General features: G+C 38.3%; 1 protein-coding gene across 1 annotated transcript in view; it reads left to right on the forward strand.

Annotated features, from left to right (window-relative positions):
• The first annotated feature begins 2639 nt into the window (after positions 1-2639).
• LOC132154506 (contactin-associated protein-like 2) overlaps positions 2640-21714 on the forward strand; it is a 35826-nt gene continuing 16751 nt past the window's right edge. Inside the window, exons 1-6 of the mRNA XM_059563085.1 lie at positions 2640-3010; positions 16134-16244; positions 17197-17390; positions 18383-18530; positions 18902-19105; positions 19662-19846. Of these exons, the coding sequence (XP_059419068.1) occupies positions 2932-3010; positions 16134-16244; positions 17197-17390; positions 18383-18530; positions 18902-19105; positions 19662-19846 (921 nt within the window). The 5' untranslated portion in view covers positions 2640-2931. The remainder of the gene's footprint in view (positions 3011-16133; positions 16245-17196; positions 17391-18382; positions 18531-18901; positions 19106-19661; positions 19847-21714) is intronic.

Below are 21714 nucleotides of genomic sequence, written 5' to 3' on the forward strand. Positions count from 1 at the left end.
GGATGACTAAAAAGCCAGGACTGGTTCAGAAAAGTAATAGCCCTTCTGCCTATAACACATGTGATTTGATGTGTAATTCATCCTTAGCTGGTCTTGTGTTTCAGTTCAGTTCGCGCTGGCAGTCTATTTTGATGATCTTACACTGATGACTGCTGGATTGTGCAGTTTAACATTAACATCACATAGACCTTTATTATTTATGTTTATGAGAACTTTGTTGTTAAGAGTAAAACCTCAGCCTTTTTCACTGTTCAAAACAATGGGATTCCCAGAAATCACCTTGATAATTTAATAAGACTTTTACCTGAGACTGAAAAATTCATTGGAAGTGTAATGGGTAAAATGAATACAATTTTCCCTGTAAACAGTTCCATTGTAAAGAGCGTAGCATTTATGCTTTGTTAACATTTTACAAGATCTCAAGCTGTAGTAAATGATTTTAGGAAGGAATTTATTTTGATCATATGTTCAGAATGGGATACTTAAAAACTTTTTATTATTACAATGTTAATCTCTGAAATTATGCACTGATAAACATAACTACATTTTCAGGCATGTTTTAAAAGGATAGTTCACCCCAAAAGTTTTTCAGCATTTTGGCACCAAACAGTTGACGGTAGCCATTGAGTTCAATAGCATTTTGCTCCATACTATCAATGGCTACCATCAACTGTTTGGTTACCAACCTTCTTCCGAACATCTTCTTTTGTGCTTAACAGAAGAAAGAAACTCATAAAGGTCTGGAACAACTTGAGAGTGAGTAAATGATGACAGAATTGTAATTTCTTTTGGTGAACTACCTTTAATTCAGCACGGTCCAGTAATCATAAGTAAATGTTTCTTTTGCATCCTTAATTTAGTTTTGAATGACTATTGGCTACATCATTTAAAAAAATTAAATGATATCGTGGCATAAATTAATTTAGTTCATTAACTACGAAGGATATGGAAGGTCAGGTGCATTGCATTATGGTATACTCTTTTACAGCAAGTCATGCAGGTGTTCATCAATAGAAAATGTATTTCTGTATTAGTCTGGAAATAGTAAGAGTAGTATGCTGGCCTGTGATAGTCTAGAAATGAGAGAGGACTGTATAAGTCCTTTCTGTTTGAATTATAAGACGCACGAGGCACGGATTGTCATATGTTAAACCACATTTTAGAAAATAAGGCAATTAAGCCAACACAGATGAACACTATTTCTTTATACTGAACACAGTTGGTATTGTTTTCATAGAAGTCTTGCAGATAAGCTGTATGATATAATCTGATTAACCCCAGGCTGTTCCTGGGTTAGTATACTGTCAGTGATCGCTTCCTTTAAAATGCTTTCTCACAGCATGAGCGGTTGAGACTGTGCACACCGGCTGGAAGTGTCTTCAGCTGTGCTTGTGAAATGCTGACATACACTGCAGGGCTGAATGGGGTTATCCAGCCAGAAGAGAGTTGGAAATTCACTGGCTTTATGAGCTCCAAGACAGACAGACACTGCACATGCAACACAGGTCACCTATCGCTTCCTGTTTTGGATTCACTTCAGATGTGGTCTAATATCATAAGCCCACATCCCTGTAAATTACAGTATATTACATTAGCTTGAATTGTTTTCCATGCATTTACAGCTCAAATGACAGTGGAAAACTTTTAGCTTGATTGCAGAAGGCTTTTATTTTATTATAGTCTGTTGTTGTGTTATGATAATATTTAACTGAATCTGTGCAGCCTTGCAGTTCTGTTAAAGACCAAAATAATTTTTACAGCCTGTACTCTTTATGCACGTCGGATAGTGAAAAAAAATAATAGTTTTTTACTTAAATGGTGTTTTGTCGCCACTTAGTGGTTACTCATTTATCTCTTGATTAAAGCATGTCCTGTATCAGAGAGCAATAATTGGCATGTGATTTCGCATTACACAGTCAGGTACTTTATATGGTTTTAATCATTGCAGAATATCGTGCCACGTCAATCCTTTTATTGACTCCTAGATGCTTAATCAAATTCCCTTATTTTGGTAGCAGCTGCTTTCTGAAGACAGTTTAAAGGGAAATGCACCGTTTGTTTCATTAGTTACTTAGAAACAGTTGATTAACAAAGACCTCCACTAATTACCCAGGGCAAAATTAATCTTCAGTTAAATTATATAGGCTAGATTTCAAATTTATATTCAAGCTGTTTTTCTTTAGTTCTTTTTATTGAAAGGAATACTTGTTTGTATACTATATGTCTTCTAATAAAGCATTTCTTTTATTTTTATTCCTGTTTGATTTTTGATCGATAATAGTAGTAATAATAATAATAATAATAATAATTATTATTTATTATTATTATTATTATTATTATTATTATTATTATTATTATTATTATTATTATTATTATTATTATTATTATTTTTATTATTATTATTATTATGTGAACGCTTCCAAACCTCTCCTTCTGTCTTCCATTTAGGAATAAAACATTCAGGTTTGGAAACACATGAGGGTTATACCTCATGTTTAAGGTAATGCTAACACGAATTTTATTTTTGCTTGTACTAGCCCTTTAAGAAAGGTCCACCCCTCTTTTCAGATATTTTCAGCAGCTTTTGGCGTCTCCCTGCGCTGCTGGAATGTACCACTTTCATCCGCAGAGGGGGTAAAGAGAGACCTCATTAACTTCAGCACCTGGACAGCGACCGTAACGGAAACCCTCCTCTGGTGAAACAATGCGAGCATTCTGTGGAACGATACTCTTCCAAGACACGCTTTGACAAACAATGCGAATTCCGACAGGTTTTATTGCTGGCTAATATAGAAAGGTGGCTGTACTGCGCACCTAAATCTCGCTGCAACAGCACCAGTCCTGAGGCTTCCCTTCCGTGCAGGGAGGGTGCGAGTGAAGGGAGGACAAAACGCCGCGGTCCTCTTTGTTTACATCGGAATAAAAGTGAGAATGCGACGGATTGTCGGACCGGAGCTGCCGCTGATATTGTGGATCTTGAGTGTTTATGTGAAGCTCAGCACAGGAGCCCGTGAGTACATAGTGTGTGTTCAATGATCTTATTATGCGTCAGCATGTGATTCTTCATCTATTCAGTATCAACACTTTATTCCGCATATTAGGTTACACTTTCAAATAGTTTGTTGAAATAGAATAGAATCATGTGATTTAAATAGATTATGCACACAGGTCTATTTAAAAAAAAAAAACTGTGAAGTTGATTTATGCATGCCATATGGTCGTATGAGATTTCATGCTTTAATGCTCTTCTGGTTGCATGGGAGCATCATGGGAATATGAGGGTTTGCTGATCAGCTGTCAGTCTATGTGGGTGTTTCATAATTCATGAAATGTTTCATGAAATTCATGAAATGTTTCATAATATTTCATGTTTATAATAATGAAATATTATGCTCAGTTGGTGTAGTAGGTGCTTGTTTTGGCTCTCAAAAAGTTAGAACCTATCCACCTTTTCAAAGGCACCATGAATATATCACTGTGAAAAAATCTAAGTTGTAACCAAGGAAATATTTAGAATTAATTTGACCCTTTAAATTCCTTTTTTTGCTATAAACTCTGTATTCATCTGATTAAATAACAGTATTGACGAATGAATGATTATCATGCACATGGGTTACCTGGTAGTTTGTACACTGTTTGTTTTTTCGATCTATCTTTTTTTTTTTTGAGTCAAAGTCTTGCTGAAGTTAAGTTTTGATACTGTAGTCAGTTTTCCTCTGGCTATTATAGATCGGTGGCATATACTAATGAAGTGAAGTGAAGTGACATTCAGCCAAGTATGGTGACCCATACCCAGAATTTGTGCTCTGCATTTAACCCATCCGAAATGCACACACACAGAGCAGTGAACACACACACTGTGAGCACACACCCAGAGCAGTGGGCAGCCATTTATGCTGCGGCGCCCAGGGAGCAGTTGGGGGTTTGATGCCTTGCTCAAGGGCACCTAAGTCGTGGTATTGAAGGTGGAGAGAGAACTGTACATGCACTCCCCCCACCCACAATTCCTGCCGGCTGTACATGCACTCCCCCCACCCACAATTCCTGCCGCCCGGGACTCGAACTCACAACCTTTCGATTGGGAGTCCGACTCTCGAACCATTAGGCCACGACTTCCCTGGAGTGGAATGGAATGGAGAATGGAGAATGGAGACTACAGGTCAAAGCTGTCTGGAAACAAAGGGTTCTGGAGCAATAACATGTAGACTCTTTTTCTACTTGGGGTAACACTTTAATAAATAATACCTAAAGAGATATGTGGACATGTTGGCACCCTTTAATATAGTATAAACTATAAAAAATTAAAAAGCAGAAGAAACAGGGGTGATTGAGGGGATTATAGATGGACAAGCACTAGAACCCAAAAATGCATCACAGAAATCTGAGATGCACCAAGTGCGTGCCGTGTGCCACCCAAGGTGGATTAGTTTGCTGCCAGTTCACTCATCTCAGATTATGTAAAATGGAAATTTAATCTAAATTTAAAGATTTCCTCACAGACCATGGCAACATTTGCATGAGAAATAGTCTCTCATAGATAACATTCAGTATAGCCTAAAAGTAAAACTTTTGAACACGAGTCATCAGTGCTGCAGTTTTTACATTTTTTTACAGTAGTAAAAGTCCATTAAACTAAAGATTGATACAAGACATTTAGACCTAATACAATGTATTTCATTGAGGATTGTTTAAAGGCAAAAATTAAGATGAATTTTAGGCCAGTCATTACTATGGAGATTTTTGTGTTCTTAATGACAAGTTGTAAAAATTCAGTGTTAAAATATGTTATTGGGAAAAAATCAACTGAAAAATTAATTTGCTCACAATTTTTCTTTACAAATGTTTTATATTTTTCATCTTCAAAACACAAAATAAGATATTTTGAGCAACACTGTGGTCCAAACAACACTGGACCCCAATGATTTTCATTATACACACAAAAATTACACCATATTATAAAAGTCATACAGGCTTGGGACATGGCTGGTTCAGACAAAATTCATCCTTATTCTGACTGGCAATAAAACATTCATGAAACAACCTGATTGTGCTCTGTAATACAGACACAGACTAATAAGATCCCATTGAGCTTTCCCATTGGCTGTTGCAGTGCCTCTAGATCAGTAATGCATTTTTATTGTGATGCTAAGGAGGAAGCTCATTTAGATTCAGGCACCTGCCATTTTGATTTGTCAAAGTGTGTGCCGCCCCCTGTCATCTCACCCCTCCCCCCGTCACCAGGCACCTCCCTTTGTCCACCGGAGATGGACATGAGTGAACAAAAGCCTGCGCGTGTTCCAAGCAATGAGGGTAAAAAGCACACACCCACTAAACACTTCACGCTCCAGATCTGTAATGTCACACCTTCAAAGGTTTGTAAGGTTGCTGTTTTATTTTAATTTTTTTGGTTAGCTCGACATTCATAAATAAGATGGACATTAGTCAAGAAGAGGTAGAACAGTCTTTATGAGAACAGAAACACTAGATGAATTGTCTTTTTTGGATTTTTTTTAAAGGTATCATATATGAAAGATTAAATTTAATTATATAATATACATTATAAAATTGCAGTTTGCATAAAGAAAAACCCATTAATAAATAAATAAATAAATATGTATTTATTTATCATTGTGACATTATTTTAATGCTATTTAAGCACCCCAGTTCCCAATACTGCAATGTAAAATAACTCATATATATATTACTGCCTTTTTACTTATTTACATTTTAAAAAATACATAAAATTACAGTATTGATTCTAGAATTCTAGCAAGACATTTTTAAAATATCTGAACAGATTATGGAGCAAAATGGGCTTAATTGTTGTAGAAAATATAATGTCACAATGCAAAAAAAAAATATATATATATATATATATATATATATATAATTTCATTTATTTTAGAGAAATGTGACCTCAGCATGTTTATGTGAGATTCAGCCCATTATGACGCTAGATAAAAAGCCTTCATTTACTCCTCATTCTAAATATCAACATGCTCCATGAATCTGAATCACAGTTTCACGTAGGGACACATGAACGACACAAAGCCTTCCGGCAGGACCTCCTCCCCATCCAGGCTTTGAGAGCTCATGTTTTCAATCTAATCCCAATTTATGAACAATCCCCCATGAACCCATGAGCAGATGTGCTTTGGAGAGCAAGAGGAGGCACACAAAGACCATTTGTGATGACCTGTCAACACATTAATTCAAGATGGGGCTGTTGATTGTAGCTTTATAATTAACATCTTACACCACAAAAGGTAATTAAACATGTTGACTTAGAGCAGATGTCGGCTCAAATGAGCAGAATTCAGCCATGAGTAAAACAGCTTTTAGTGTCTTCATACTCAATTTATGGAGTTTCAATGGGAAAGTTATTCCAGCAAAATTGTTTGTGCTGCACTGGAAGAAAATCCTGTCCTTAATCATTATCTTTGTCTTGTTTTATGACCATAAATTTCAAGCAAAATAGAATTTTCAGAGTTATTTATAATGCTTTTTTATTTAGATGAGTAATCTTTTTTTTTTTTTTTTTAAAGCCTTTTCTATATGTCTAATATTTTCACTTAAATACATAACATTATTGCTTAAATTGAAATCTTATGTATACCAAAACCTTTTTGTCATATAAGTGATGTTTCTCAAGCAAACTTATCCTGTTTTATATGGAAGCCTGTAAAAATGTAGTTGTAACTTTTTATCTCACAAAAGTTAGAATTGTATGATATATAGAGAGAATTCACAGAATTCAGAATTTTTTCTTGCAATTCCGAGATTACATCTCGCAATTCAGAATATATATCATTGTTTATCATAGATATAATATAGAATTGCATGAATATAAGTCAGAATTGTGAGATAAAAAGTCACAATTACCAAGTCATGATTTATTTTTCTGTGAAACTGTCTTTTTCTTACTGGAAGATAAAACTAAAAGACTCAAAGAAAAATAATTTTAATAGTGTATGAAATTGCATACTTTTAAACCTTGAATGCAGAAGTTGTAAGTTTTATATAACATACTCAACTTCATTTCAAGCCCATTCACAAGCTGCTACAGTATTCCAACACACCCAAAGATTTCCTTCAAACTGTCTGATGCATACTGCTCAAAAAATGTTAAGAGCTTTCCAAAATCACAAGCATTTTATCGAAAGTTGAGTTTGCAAGGAAACAGGCTGCAACAGAACACTTTGGAGGAAAAGCTACTGTAGTTTGGAGCATGATCTGCATTCTTTCGTCAGTTCTGTCTTACTCTTATGAATGTTTAATTACTTGTGCCATGTGGCTTTAAAAAGGGTAGTAATTATGCATTTTACTCTCTGCTGATAATGTCCTTGCATGTTTTGAGATGTTGAGCAGCAGACAGTTTATAATGGAGTGTGTTGTTACAAATCTTTATGCGGTTATTCCATTCTATGGAACTCAACAAAAAAGCACAGTGAATCAGGTTGGATATGAATAATATAACGTCATAGGTTACTGAAGTATCAGACATCATGACGTCAAACCTGCTTCACATTTGTTTAGACAGTGGTGATTACTTAAATATCTGTAGCATTCACATCTATGACAAATATTTATCTTATGTTATCATTTTCATGTATATAACTCTCATAATGCCTTTTACTCAGATGGCGTTTCATTCAGTGCTTAAGTACAAATGGAAAACATCTCTACATTTTCTTATTTCTGCTGGACTAAGAATAGCCAAAGGTTCTAATGCTGTCAGTATTCACCTTTTGACATTGATCGGTTCCTAGGTAATTTCATCATTAAATTACTGATATGTACTGATAATGACTGTACAGATAATGCCTAATTATTATTGCCAGCACATCCTGTTTGTTCAGGATTGGTCAACTGTACAAGGCATTGCTTTTCCTATATATCCTTCTTGTATAGTTAGATGGATGAATGGGAATCTCAACAATGCATTCATCAAAAGAAAAAGAACAATTTTCATTAAGGTGACTCCTAAACCCACCACTGTAGTTGCTAAGGTGTTCATTGTGGTTGCTAGGTGCACAGTATGATATAGTGCAAAAGGTACACGATCAGCTAGATGTTGAGCTTAGGAGTTTTGAAAATCAAGCAACACATGGAAGTGAAAAATAAACAAGTACAAATTTTATAAATAAATGCTCAGCAGGAATGTTTTGTAGACTGATTGAATGATTTAAACACTATTCATTGAAGCACTTGGTTTTAAGGCCACAGGGGCAGAAACAGAAGCGTTAACACAGCAACAGAGGCTCTTTGAGAGACGTACACATCATTAGTGGAGACAGATCCCAACAGACTAAAGGCTATAATTAAAGTAAAATGTGGCTCAACAAAATACTGACATAAGGGGGTGATCCTTTTTTTTCCAACTCACCGGTTTATACAGCTGGATAAAACAAAAACTGTGTCTGTCCATTTTCCCATATACATCATTTATCTATTCACTGTTCTGTTGTTGAATTATTTTATCTAGCTATACCGATACTGTTCTCTGTATACAGCATGTTGATTGAGCTCGCTCTGTGTTGCAGGCTGCTGTATTATTGTGCTATCATCGATTTCAGATTCCCCCGCTCCTAAAGCATGTCATTCAGATGGCCTCGTCCAGTCTAAGTGGGTGGTTCTTGGGCAGATTTATGCCGATAGTCAAAAGTATGGCTTTGTGAGACTCGTTCTTTAGGCATTGACAGTACACTGCTGGCTCGTTGAGAGAGTTGTTTGTCTGGCAGACTAATAGACTGTTCCCTCACTACAGGCTGAGGGGAATCCATACAAATGCTGATAAAGAACCCAAATATTTGACAATTGAATTATCTGTCCAAATACAGTCTGTCGGTGAGAGCAATATGCCTTTCAGTTTTTCTTTTCTTATTCACTCTCTCTTTCCTTCTATTACTGTACCTTAAGACCGCTGCATAAATAATGGAGAACACACATTAGCTTTGCTTTATAACCTAGTGAGCTGGCTTGACTGTCTGCATCAGAACCTGTGCCAAACTGGAACGGGAAAGTGAACCTGTGGTATCAGTTTCAATGTCTCGTGTCTGCTTCACTGTTGTTTAGTACCACAACTCATAAAAGCAGGTCTCATTGTACTGAAAAATGCATGTACTACTTAGAGTTTTTTAATGAAGTCTCTTCTGCTCACCAAGGCTGCATTTATTTAATAAAGAAATACAGTAAAAACATTATATCTGTGAAATATAAATAACGGTTTATTATTATTTTAATTTTTTAGGATGCTTAGATAAATGGAAAGTTCAAAAGAACAGAATTTATTTGAAATGAAAATCATAGAAACTTTTGAATATAGACATTCTTATCAATGCTTTTAGTAATAAATAAAATATTTAAAGTATTCTGGATTTAATACAAGTTAGGCTTGATATTTGTATTATTTACAATAACGTGTTTTTTCACATTATCGTAAAGTGAAAAACATTACGATAATGTAATGAAATGCTGTCTGGGTAGGCAGCTCACTAGGTTTCGGAACAAGGTCACTAATCCAAAAAAAAATCAATCACATCTTCCCCAAACACACACACACACCCACATATATATATATATATTAGAAAAAACATGTAGGAGTCTTCACATCGCTTGAACTGAAGACGAGTGAGTAAAACTGCAGCCTGAGAGTATCACCCTCTTTTTTTGGAGGATGCAATGGTTATTTTTGACACAGCCTCGACTCAGCAGACTCCGAGTCAATTTAAAGCTGCTCTTTTAGAACTGTGTGTAATGAGGTGAGAGGCAGAATAAGGACAGATCTCAGAGCAGTGAACAGACTGCTGGCTAATGTTTTCCTGTGGTGAATCATAGAGTGGTGACTGAGGAGGACAAAATACATTATTTGAGACATTATTTCTGCAGTTCTGTTTGGTGATTCTAGTGATGCAGATAGCAATGTTCCTGTGGATGAAAAAGAAAAATCAATGATTGACACAGTAAAAGTACTGAGCTATAAAATGAACAAGGAGCACTTCAGATCATATTCAGGTTTTGGAAGAATATGATAAGAAATGTTGAGTACAAAATGCAGTTGCAATATGAGTGTCACGTTTATGAACTTTCTGTTTCCTTTTTTGGTCTTCCTGTTCTAGTTTTGGTTAGTTGATTAATCCCCACCTGTCTCCAGTTCCCTCATCACCTGTGTGTTTAAATACCTAGTCTGTTTAGTTCTCCCTTGTCCGTGATTGTTTATCGTTATGTAAACCTGAATATCGTGAATGTGTCTAACCTGAATGTATGTGAATGTAACTTGATCTTCTTCGTTATCGTCAGTAAACTCCTCATTTATTCCTTAGGCTTATCATCCTCTTGCACTTTGTTTTACGTTTAGCACTACCTCAGTTTGTAACAGAATCACGGACCGAAATAGTTTAGTTAATTTAGCGGCGTTTTTCTTTCTTTTTGGTTTTTTATATATTTTTCCCTCTCCCGGAATGGCCATCCCAGCAGTCCGTCTCCTGTGCCTGGAGCAACTGGACCGTTCGCTGGAAGACCATACCAGGGACTTTTTAGATCTGGCGTGCCTTACCCACTTCCCCGACCGCTCGCTCTCTAACTTTTTCTATACCGGCCCGAGCGAGCGGAGTAAGGCACGCCTACCAGCGAACGGTCCCCAAGAGGATTTCGCCGCTTTTGTGGAGTGGGTGCTGGAGAAAAATGGATCGTCATGGACCATCTGCACCGCCGAGGAGGATATCTCCAGCCCTACTCCCGACCCAGAGACCAGCCAGCCACCATCCCGAAACACGGAGCCAGAGCCCACCGCAGCCGCAGAGCCCGAGCCATTCACTGACAGAAAGCAGGATCTCGAGAGCGCAACTGACCAGGTGTGCGAGCCGGCAACACCGTGCATCGTGGGAGTCCTCGTGGAGATCGAGGGCGTGGAGGAAAGCCTTGAATTTTCTGTTTCTCCGCTGGTTCCGCCCAGCCCTGAATTTTCTGTTTCTCCGCTGGTTCCGTCCAGCTATGAATCTTCTGTGTCTCCGCTGGTTCCGCCCAGCTCTGAATTTTCTGTTTCTCCGCTGGTTCCGCCCATGCCTTAATTTTCTGTTTCTCCGCTGGTTCCGTCCAGCTCTGAATCTTCTGTTTCTCCGCTGGTTCAGCCCAGCTCTGAATCTTCTGTGTCTCCTGTGTTCCCTCCCGGCCTCCCTCTCCCACCTCCTCCTGGACCTACCGGTCCATCTGCTCCACCTCCGCTGGTTCCGTCCAGCCCTGATCCTCCTGTCTTTCCTCCCATCCTTCCTCTCTCTCCTCCTCCTAGACCAGCCAGTTCCTCGTCATCCCTGCTGGTGCCAGTCAGTCCCGCAGGTCACCCTCAGTCCGCGCCATCTGCAGTGGCGCCCCCAGAAAATTTTAACAGCGGTGGCCAGATGAGGCCACAGTAAATCTTGGGATGGCACACCAAAATAAAGAGAAAATAATTAAGGGTTTCCAATATTGACAAAAAAATGGTATCCCTGGTATTTCTGGGATTTTATCGATAACGATAAATAGACAATAATGTCACTTTAATTGTGCTGATATCTTATTTCTAATTGTGCTGACAGATGACTCCTGAATTTTTTATTTTTACCTTTACGCCATTTTTTCTAGAAGTGTGCACCATCTTTTAGGTCAAATACTTGCATTTGGGCTGTTACCAAGCAAATGCAATCAGTTTCAACAAAAATGATCTTTGCAATGCAGAGAAAACAGAAGCTGCATCTGAAGTGCCATTGAGATGTTTTTACACACTGTTTAATGCAGCTCTGTGGGACATGGTAACTTTAGCCTGCAGTTATAAATTAATAAATAATGTTCTGATATTTTAAAAATAGAAAATTGAAAACTGATGTTCGAAATTATTTAAAAAAATAAGAAGGTACCGTAAATATGAAATTAAAACCAGCAGTAGGTGGCAGTGAGTCACTGTTAATAAGTGAGTCATTGCGATTGAACCGAATCATTTAAACGGTTGATTTATTCAGGAACGAATCACTGTCATGTTGCTCAGAGACACAAAACAGTGGCTGTGTTTGGAATGATTTTTGTTTGAACTGTTGTATAAAAGCAATGTCACACTTGTAATTATGTTGACTTTTAGAGAAAAATGTAACTCTTCGTGTGATAATAACTATATGAAATTATATAAACTATATAGATCTATAAATTTTCTGCCCCATATCTTGAAAAATGTGATAATTCTAAATTTCCAGTGAAAGAACGCACTACAAATGCGTATGCGAACCAGTCTAGACCATCTAGACGTATGTGCACACTCTGTGATTTGTTTGGACGGGGGAGGGCGACGGGGGGGGGGGACTACTCCGGTGCTGCCAATCTGCGATCTTTTTTGGTGGCTGCAGCATGTGCTGCATTTTTATTTATTTTTTCCCCCACTTCTTAAACTATTACGAATTTACATTCTGCATTTAAATTTATAGTAGGTTACACACTGAAAATCATCCTAGTCAGTCCAGTGGCGAACCATCGCGCCCAGATGGCCAGGGGCGCCCCCAAGGGGTGGCCAGGGGTGGCCACGGCCACCACTGAATAAACTCTGGCCACCCCTTGGGGGCGCCCCTGGCCATCTGGGCGCGATGGTTCGCCGCTGGACTGCCAGTCTCCAGCTCCACCTTGGCGCGTTAAGGCCCTGTCTCCGCCTCCAGCCTCCGAGCCCTGGACTCCTCCTCGGTCCTTCGACCCAGCGGCTCCGCCTTGGCTCTTAGCTCCCTCGTCTCCAACCTTGGCCTGGCATCCCACCTGCTCCACCGGGCTCCCTCGTCCCTCCGGCTCCACCTTGGTCAGTCGTCGACCATCCGCTGCCTTGGGACTCCATTCCTCTGGTTCCACCTCGTCACTCCATCCCTCCGGCTCTGTCAGGCTCCTCCTTCCCTCTGGTTCCACCTCCATCCTAGGTCGCTCCGGCTCCACAGCGGTCTCCCAGGACCCCGCCTCCGCCTTGGTCGCCTGAGCCTTCTGCTCCACCTAGGCCCTCCGGATCCTCGACGTCACCCTGGCTCTGCGGCTGTGCTGCTCCATCTTGGGCTCCTCACCCACCGGTGCAGTCTCCGCCTGTTGGCCCCCTGGTGTCATTGGCCCCATGGCTCCTCTCGCCGTCGACTCCACCATGGATCTCCGTCATGGCTGGTCTCTGGTGGACCATCTGGCTCCTCCTGCTCCGGGCTCCTCCCTGGCTCCTCCCTCCATCCACTCCGCCCTGGTCCCTACCTCCATGCTCCCTCGTAACCTGTTTCTCGCCCGCTCCTCGCCCGCCTCCAGAACCCCCACCCTCCCTCCGCTGGTATTCCTCTTGCGGTGCGAGGACGCACCGTTCCGGGAGGGGGCGAACTGTCACATTTATGAACTTTCTGTTTCCTTTTTTGGTCTTCCTGTTCTAGTTTTGGTTAGTTGATTAATCCCCACCTGTCTCCAGTTCCCTCATCACCTGTGTGTTTAAATACCTGGTCTGTTTAGTTCTCCCTTGTTCGTGATTGTTTATCGTTATGTAAACCTGAATATCGTTATGTGAATGTGTCTAACCTGAATGTATGTGAATGTAACTTGATCTTCTTCTTTATCGTCAGTAAAATCCTAATTTATTCCTTATCCTCCTCTTGCACTTTGTTTTACGTTTAGCACTACCTCAGTTTGTAACAATGAGATCTTGTTGAGATTATTTTAAGGTCCCATGAAATCTGTTTTATTTTCCCCAAAAAACTGATTACATTTTTCTGAATTTCATTTTAAATGGTTTATTTAAACAAAGATGACGTCCAATCAATTAAATTCATAAAACGTTACAATTTAATGATGTTTTATTTTTTTAATACATTCTGTTTTCTCTTTAAATGTTTCTGCTGGTAAAGTGAATGCATTAAAATGTAACAATATTACTGTCACAGTCATGGACTTCCGTTCTCCTGTTTCTTTTGAGTGTCTTTCTTATTTGGTCATTTTCTTTTTCCTGTTGAGTTAATTGATTACTTCCCACCTGTTTCTGTTCTTCTAATTACTTTCCTTGTGTTTTATAACCCTTTATGTTTAGTTCTGGTTTGTCGGTCGGTAAAGTAGCATATTGTAAAGTTTCCAATAGATAATGAATTGATATTTGCATTTTAAGCTGTTTCTTGTGGTGGTCTCATATTTCTCATATTACCTCCATTTCTCATCTATGTGCTGTAGACTCAGTTATCTGAGTCATCTTAAACAGCACCTGAGGCTGAAGAGAGAGATCAGTGCTGAATCCATGAGAATCTGAGGCTCTCTGGGTAAATGAAAGGTTAATCCCAGGAGAGGATCACGGTCAATATATGTGTTCGATCAAAGAATATCCTCCGAGCAATCGCCCTCTCGCTCTAATTATAGCGCTCATAGGAATTCACCACCGCTGCACTAGAGTTCAGGGATTAATGGAGGGGGTTTTCTTTTAATAAAGACACCATTGGTTTGTTTCTGTAGATTTGTAGAAAATAAACTCTTACAACATACTTTCACTTGTATGCATCATGTGATAATTCTGAGTTATCATTTTATTCTGAATGTAATAAACATACATAATATACTGTTTCTACCAAATCTAAGGTGATTTATTGTGTTTTGTTGTTAAATTTAATGATATATTGAAATTTCAATATTCATACTCTATTGATTTTATCTTGTCACATGCATCATAAATGTCTTAACTGGTCCTGTTGTCTTCTTTATAAACATTTATTAGTTAAAAAAAAACTGTGTTTTTGAGATGGAAATGATGCCATAACCGTTCTCCTTTGGGTGCTTATTAACATGAGTATCATGGTCAGCATGTCTCATGCTGATTAAATTAATCAGTGCATTTCCGTTTTACTGGTAAATATACCGTATACTAGACGTCATCACATCTGGTTGAAGGTCAACACTGCAAATATGCTTTGTGACATTTTACATGATCTCTGAAGGCTTCAGTAGATGTAGAACCATGTCATAACAGCATCGGCACATCCTCTCACAGCAGAAAATATTCACTCACGTCTGTATGTGAAACCCATCTGCTGCATGATGACTCGCTGAATTTTTTTGTACTGCTTTTGTTCATGAAGCATTTTACATGTTTGTATTTGACTGGGCTACAGTTTACTACTACTGATTGTTTAAGTCTCACAAAGTAGTTCATGTTTGCTGTATATGCATATGTACTTTATTCTGTGGAATACAAAAAAGATATTTTGAAAAGAAATTAAGCTATTTGTAGTTTTCGTTTTAGTAATTTTACTAGGTTTAATTTTCATGTATTTTTTTCACTTTTTATTGGAATTCAGCTTTATTTAACTATTTATTAAATAGTTTTAGTTAACAATTACAAACCTGCAGTAATCCTGTTAGGGAGGAAATCCAGTGATCAATAGTTTTTCTTGGTATTCACAGCCATTAATTTGCCCCACTGATGGTCATAAATATGAATGTGTGGTAATGAACACGAAAAATTCATGTAACTAAAACAGATGAATGCTTTGATAAATTTGAACATTTCTTTTTTGATGCACCATTTTAAATGGTTTGCATTAACACTAAATCTTGAGGCACATAAACAGAGAATCATTTTGTTGAGAGAGGAGTACTCAGACCCTTGCCTTGAATCTCGCCTCCTCTCGCTTGATAAATTGGGTTACGAGGAGCCTATTTCAACTCTGCAGACTGACCGCACCCTCAGTGAGAAACATGCTCCACTTCTGAAAGCTTTCTGCATCTCAAACCTTTACTTTCAAACAAACCACGAATTTGCTACGCTGAGATGCTGAGTTACTTTTAGATGGTGTGTTCATGTATAATGCACAGAGATAAAAAGAATTTCAAGTAGATTAATTCTGACTGATCTTAATGTAGGGAAAAAGACACCAGTAGCATAACAGAACAGCAATTATAAAAACTGCATGCAGTGTCAGAATGTACATTACATAATGAACATAATGTCGACATTAATGCAGTACTGCCATTGCATTTTACAGAAACTCACTGATACTGAATGAATTTTCTGTCAGAAGCATTATCTTTGGCGAATATATGAATGACTGTGTTGTTCTATAATTGTAATGCACAGTGTGTTTAGAAATATTTCAGACATATGTCTTTCTGTATTTTTTTTTCAGAGAGGTGTGATGAGGTGTTGGCTTCACCCCTTCCTTACAGCGCCTTCACCAGCTCCTCCGTGTTGGCAGCTGATTTTGGCGCTGGCTATGCAAAACTCAACAGGAGAGTAGGTGAGGATGAACTCTGCGGATGTGTTTCGAATTGAATACAAGTGTACTGCATAGTACATACTGTATACTACAGTTCAAAAGTTTTAGAGCGATAAGCTGCTTTAATGTTTTTGAAAGATGTCTCAACAAGGCTGCATTTATTTGATCAAAAAATAATAATACAGTAAAAATGGTAATATAATGAAATATTATTACAATTGAAAATAACTTTTTTCTATTTTAGTATATTTAAAAATTTAATTTATTTCTGTGATGCAAAGCTGAATTTTCAGCGTCAGTCTTCAGTGTCACGTGATCCTTCAGAGATCATTCAAATATGCTGATTTCCTGCATTTGCTGAAACATTTCTTATTATTATTGATGTTTGAAAATAGTTCATATTTACTTCATATTTTTCTGGAAACTGTGCTGCATTTTTTTCTGGATTTCTTGATAAACAGGAAAGTTCAAAAGAGCATAATTATTTGAAATATAAACCTTTCGTAAGATTACAAAATTATAAACAAACGTATCAATGGTAGTGTACACTGTAAATTACCCAATAAAAAATAGAATGAAGAATTCTACGTTGTTGTCACATCACCTTATTTAGTTGCCAGTGCTGTCTATTTATAATTTCAATAAAAAAATGTAAAAACAATTATTTTGCATGCAAACTGTTGGCAAATATTTGCATTTTAGTCCATTTGTTTAAATTAAAATGTCCAGTAAGTCACAATGGTAAAAATAATGCATGAAGTGGCTATTCTGAACAGCATGTATGCCAATGTCAGGTCTGCTAAGTCTCTCTCCTCATTGGTTGACATTTAGACAGAGATGTGAGGTTAGATTACAGCAGATAAAGTATAAAGGATGCATTAGGATTTGCTTAGATTGCAAAAAGGAGAAAAACATCTCTATCGATCATAATGAATTTTAAGGCACATTCTGACTTGTGCTTCATCTTTCTAAGGCAATGGAGGATGGTCACCGTTAGACTCTGACAGGTACCAGTGGCTACAAGTGGACCTCAGGGCCAGGAAACAGATCACTGCCATAGCAACACAGGGCAGATACAGCAGCTCTGATTGGACAAAACACTACAGGCTCCTGTACAGTGACACAGGAAGTAACTGGAAGCCGTATCGGCAGGATAGCAACATATGGGTGAGTTTACAGGGACAACTCTGATTTATAGCTCAGGGAGTAAATATTGTTTTTGGGTTACCAAATTTGACAGTAACAGCTGCTGCTGTGTCATACAAAACTCACATGTCCCACATTAGCCAAAAGTGAAACTTTTCTAAGACTTTAAAACTTAGACGTAAAACTTTTAAAATCTGCTTTTGTTTTAAAATGAATTCAAGTCTTTTGAAAAATAAAAATAGACACATTTTAGACATTAAGAGTATAGAGCAACCTAAAAGTACTGAAATTGCCAGCTGTACTGAAAAGCTGAAATAACATAAAATCCAAATATTAGGTGAAAAATTATAATTGTTTTAAAATCCTGAAATAATTGTAAGTACTAAAATTATTAATAAAATAAATAAAATAAAATAAAAATAAATCAAAGCTAAATATATATATATATATATATATATATATATATAATACTAATAAAAAATGCCAGAAGCACATGAGAAAATTGCTAACACAAAAAAAAAAAGATGATTTAAAATATGAACAAATACCATAAAAGTATATAATAAATAAATAAATAAAAATCATGTTTTTTTTAAAGCTACAAAAGTTAATGTAGACAGGAAGAGAAAGGCTTGAAGTGTTTTAATTTCTGAGCAAAGTTCAGGACATTTTTGAGATGTCTTCATAGGTTCTCCATTTAATCTCATTGCTTTCTATGCATTTGGGGATTTTATTTTGCATTTTCAAAAGCTAACATCATGCATACTTTTGTCTGTTAAAGCAATGCGCCATGACACATTGCTGCAAACATAATTTCATCCTTGTATTTGTTTCCTCAAATACACAATAACAGTGCTTATGAAAATAAATTAAGATGCAAAGCCAGTTCTCCTGAAAATATGTTCAGAGAGCCTGTTGTATTGATCTGTGTACGCAGTAATGGAGTGTCTCACTCAAAGGAGCAGGTTTTCTCGATGCATTTATTAAGTGTGCTTCCCTTCTTTCTGCCTCAGACATTTTCAGGTAACTGGAACTCAGAGCAGGCTGTGCGCCATGAACTTCAGCACCCTTTTGTGGCCCAATACGTGCGTTTCATCCCACTGGACTGGAGTGAGGAGGGGAGAATTGGGCTGAGAGTGGAGCTCTATGGCTGCGCTTACTGTAAGTGTTGTGGAAGTTATCCTTAATGTATCTTTCACTGATTTTAAAAGGATCCTTTACATTTTAACCATTTTAACCCTTTTATTACCTAACCTCTTTGTGCATTGCTTACTTTTTTTGGTTGGTCCAATATAAATGCATTATTCTTCAACAATAGGCTCTTTTATAAACAATATATAATACACATGAAATGTTTATTTCAGGATCAAGGACAATTCTGCGTAGTAATTCATGATATGGCCCCTTTAAAAGCAAATATGTTTAGTTTCACCACTGTTGCATCATAAACTTGGCGTTAATGGATAAAGTGTCAGGAGGTTGAGAAAGACTTCATATGTTTGTTTGAGACTAAGCCAAATTTCTGCATTCAGGGGCGGATGTTATCAGCTTTGATGGCCAAGGAGTGATTTCCTATCGATTTAGACAGAAAAAGATGAAGATCTTGAAGGATGTGATCTCACTGAAGTTTAAGACCAGTAAAGGAGATGGCATTCTGCTGCACGGAGAAGGACAACAGGGCGATTATATCACTCTAGAGCTGCAGCGAGCCAAACTACTGCTGCAGATCAACCTGGGTAAAAACTCAAAAGTGATAGTGACACACTACCATTCAAATGTTTTACTAGAAATTGATAATTTAATTCAACAAGGATGCATTAAATTGCTAAAAATGTAGCAGTAAAAACATTTGTAATGTTGCAAAGATTTCTATTTCAAATGCATCCTGTTCTTTTGAACATCAAATCATGAACAAAATATTTTCACAAAACAGTTTCCACAAAAATGATGAAGCAGCTGAAGACTGGAGTAATGATGCTGAAAATTCAGCTTTGATCCCAGGAATATATTACATTTTAAAATATATTAACATAGAAACTCAATGTTAAAAAAAAACTTCTCAATTTGGCGTTTTTTACAGTATTTTTTATCAAATAAATGAGAGACTTCTTTCAAAAATATGACAAATCTTATTGACCCTAAAATTTGAATAGTAGTGTATGTCTGTTTTGTTCTATGTTTGACAGCATGCAAAACTTTTTGTGTGGTCTCCCTACCTATTGTAGAACGGATCCTGGTTTAAACCGTCTGACCCATTTCATTAATGGCTTTTGATGCTTGTGTCTATTTCAGGCAGTAATCAGTACGGCTCCATTCAGGGTCACACATCGGTGTCTAGTGGCAGTCTTTTGGATGACGACCACTGGCACTCTGTTCTGATCGAACGCTACAGACGCAGCGTCAACTTTACACTCGACCAGCAGGCGCAGAGCTTCCGCACCAATGGAGAGTTTGACCATCTGGACCTGGACTATGAAGTAAATGACAGATTACAATAAAATCTAGATGTTTTGTGAAATAACAAGTTATTAATAGAATTATTCATCATTAAATATGGTTTGGAGGTTGGATGTTGGATGAACTGGTGTTGTTGAGTGGAATCTTGAGGTTGGATGCAGATGAATATCAATGGAAGAAGGTAAGTCCATGCAGGTAAGTGGTTGGGTAGCGTTCAGGAAGGAACAACGAGACCAGACAACAGTGAACTGAGGTGAGCGGTTAATAGTCTGTCCTGATTGGATGTGACAGGCGCAGGTGTAAATAAGTGTAGGGGTCTGGTGCTGTGGATGTTAATGACTCTGTAACAGTGACCCCCTCTTCCTCCATGGCCAGCTCCTGATGACTGCTGCAGACGACAAAGGGGGGTGGCCTCTGCCTCACGGTGCTGGATGATCAGGGTGATTGGTGAGGAATTTAAGTAGCAGAGATGGGTCCAGTATGTCATCACGGGCAACCCAATATCTTTCCTCTGGGCCAAACCCCCCCAGTCTATAAATCCCATCCTACCAGTCTAGGATGGTGTTGACTCTGTACATATTCTCCTCGGAAGGATCCATTGGAGGAGGAGTAGGCACATCATCAGCACCAAGCCCTAGAGAAGAAAGCAGCAGAGAATCAGTATATGGTTTCAACAGGAATACATGAAAAGAAGGTGAAATTCTGTAGTGAGGAGGAAAGTTTGGCCTGTGTGTGACTTCATTGATCTGCCTCTGGATTGTTAATGGACAGACATTGTGGGGACTCAGCTTTCAACAGAGCAGTCAAAGAAGGATATCCTTGGTTAAGAGCCAGACCTTCTGCCTTTGATTATTACTGAGGTGTCACTGATCTTCTAGCGTCGGCCTGGCTCTTGTGTCTCTGAACTGCCCTCTGCAGGTGGATGTGAGCTGAGTCCCAAACCCTCTTGCTCTCCTGGAACCAATGGTGGACCGCTGGAATGTCTGAAGGGTCAGTTGAGAGCTGAGTATGCACTGCAAGGGTACATACTCTGCCCATGAAAGGTAACAGCTCCAGCTGTCCTGATGTTCATGTCAAAATGACCTTGATATCCTGATGGCAAGCTGACTATGATTCTAAGTAACTGGAAGAAGGCGTTTCACACTCTGGAGAAGAATTGAGGTCCGTGGTCAGAGACGATGTCTTTGGGGAACCCAAAATTACAAAAGACTTATAAATCAGTCCCTCAGGACCTCCCAGCAGATCAGGTTAAGACCATGCAGCTTCTACGAAGGACCACTCAGTCGGGCTGACAATGATCATTTATGCAATGAGAGAGAAAGTGTTCCAGAGGAGTTGTCTCTGACTCAGGGTGGTACACATGGGACAGAGCAGCCACTTTCTGGTTCTTACTCCCTGGTCGGTAAGTCACAGTGAAATTTAATCTGGTGAAGAATAAAGTCCGGCGAGCTTGACGGGTGATAAGTCTTTTGGCTTCCAAGAGATACTCAAGTTTGCGGTGCTCAGTGATGACCTCAAAAGGATGTTTAGCTCCCTCCGGCCAATGGCCAGCAGTTTGTGGTTACCAATGACATGCCACCGCTGGGGGCAGCTTCTTAGAGAAAAAGGCACATGGATGGAGTTTGGGAGGCTCACTCTGCTGCTGAGACAATACAGCTCTACCCCAGTGGTGGATGCATCACCTTGATGATGAAGAGCAGTTCTGGATTGGGATGCACTAGTGTAGGAGCAGCACAGAAGGCTATCTTGAGTTGGTTGAAGGCGCTGGATACTTCGTAGTTTCAGCACAGAGAATTGGTATTTTTGTAAATTTAAGTTGTTTTTTATATTACATATATTGTTTTTATTCATTGTTATTTAAATTGTATTGATTGATTGATTGATTTTA

This window comes from Carassius carassius, chromosome 12 (assembly GCF_963082965.1).
Source record: "Carassius carassius chromosome 12, fCarCar2.1, whole genome shotgun sequence".
Classification (NCBI taxonomy): domain Eukaryota; kingdom Metazoa; phylum Chordata; class Actinopteri; order Cypriniformes; family Cyprinidae; genus Carassius; species Carassius carassius.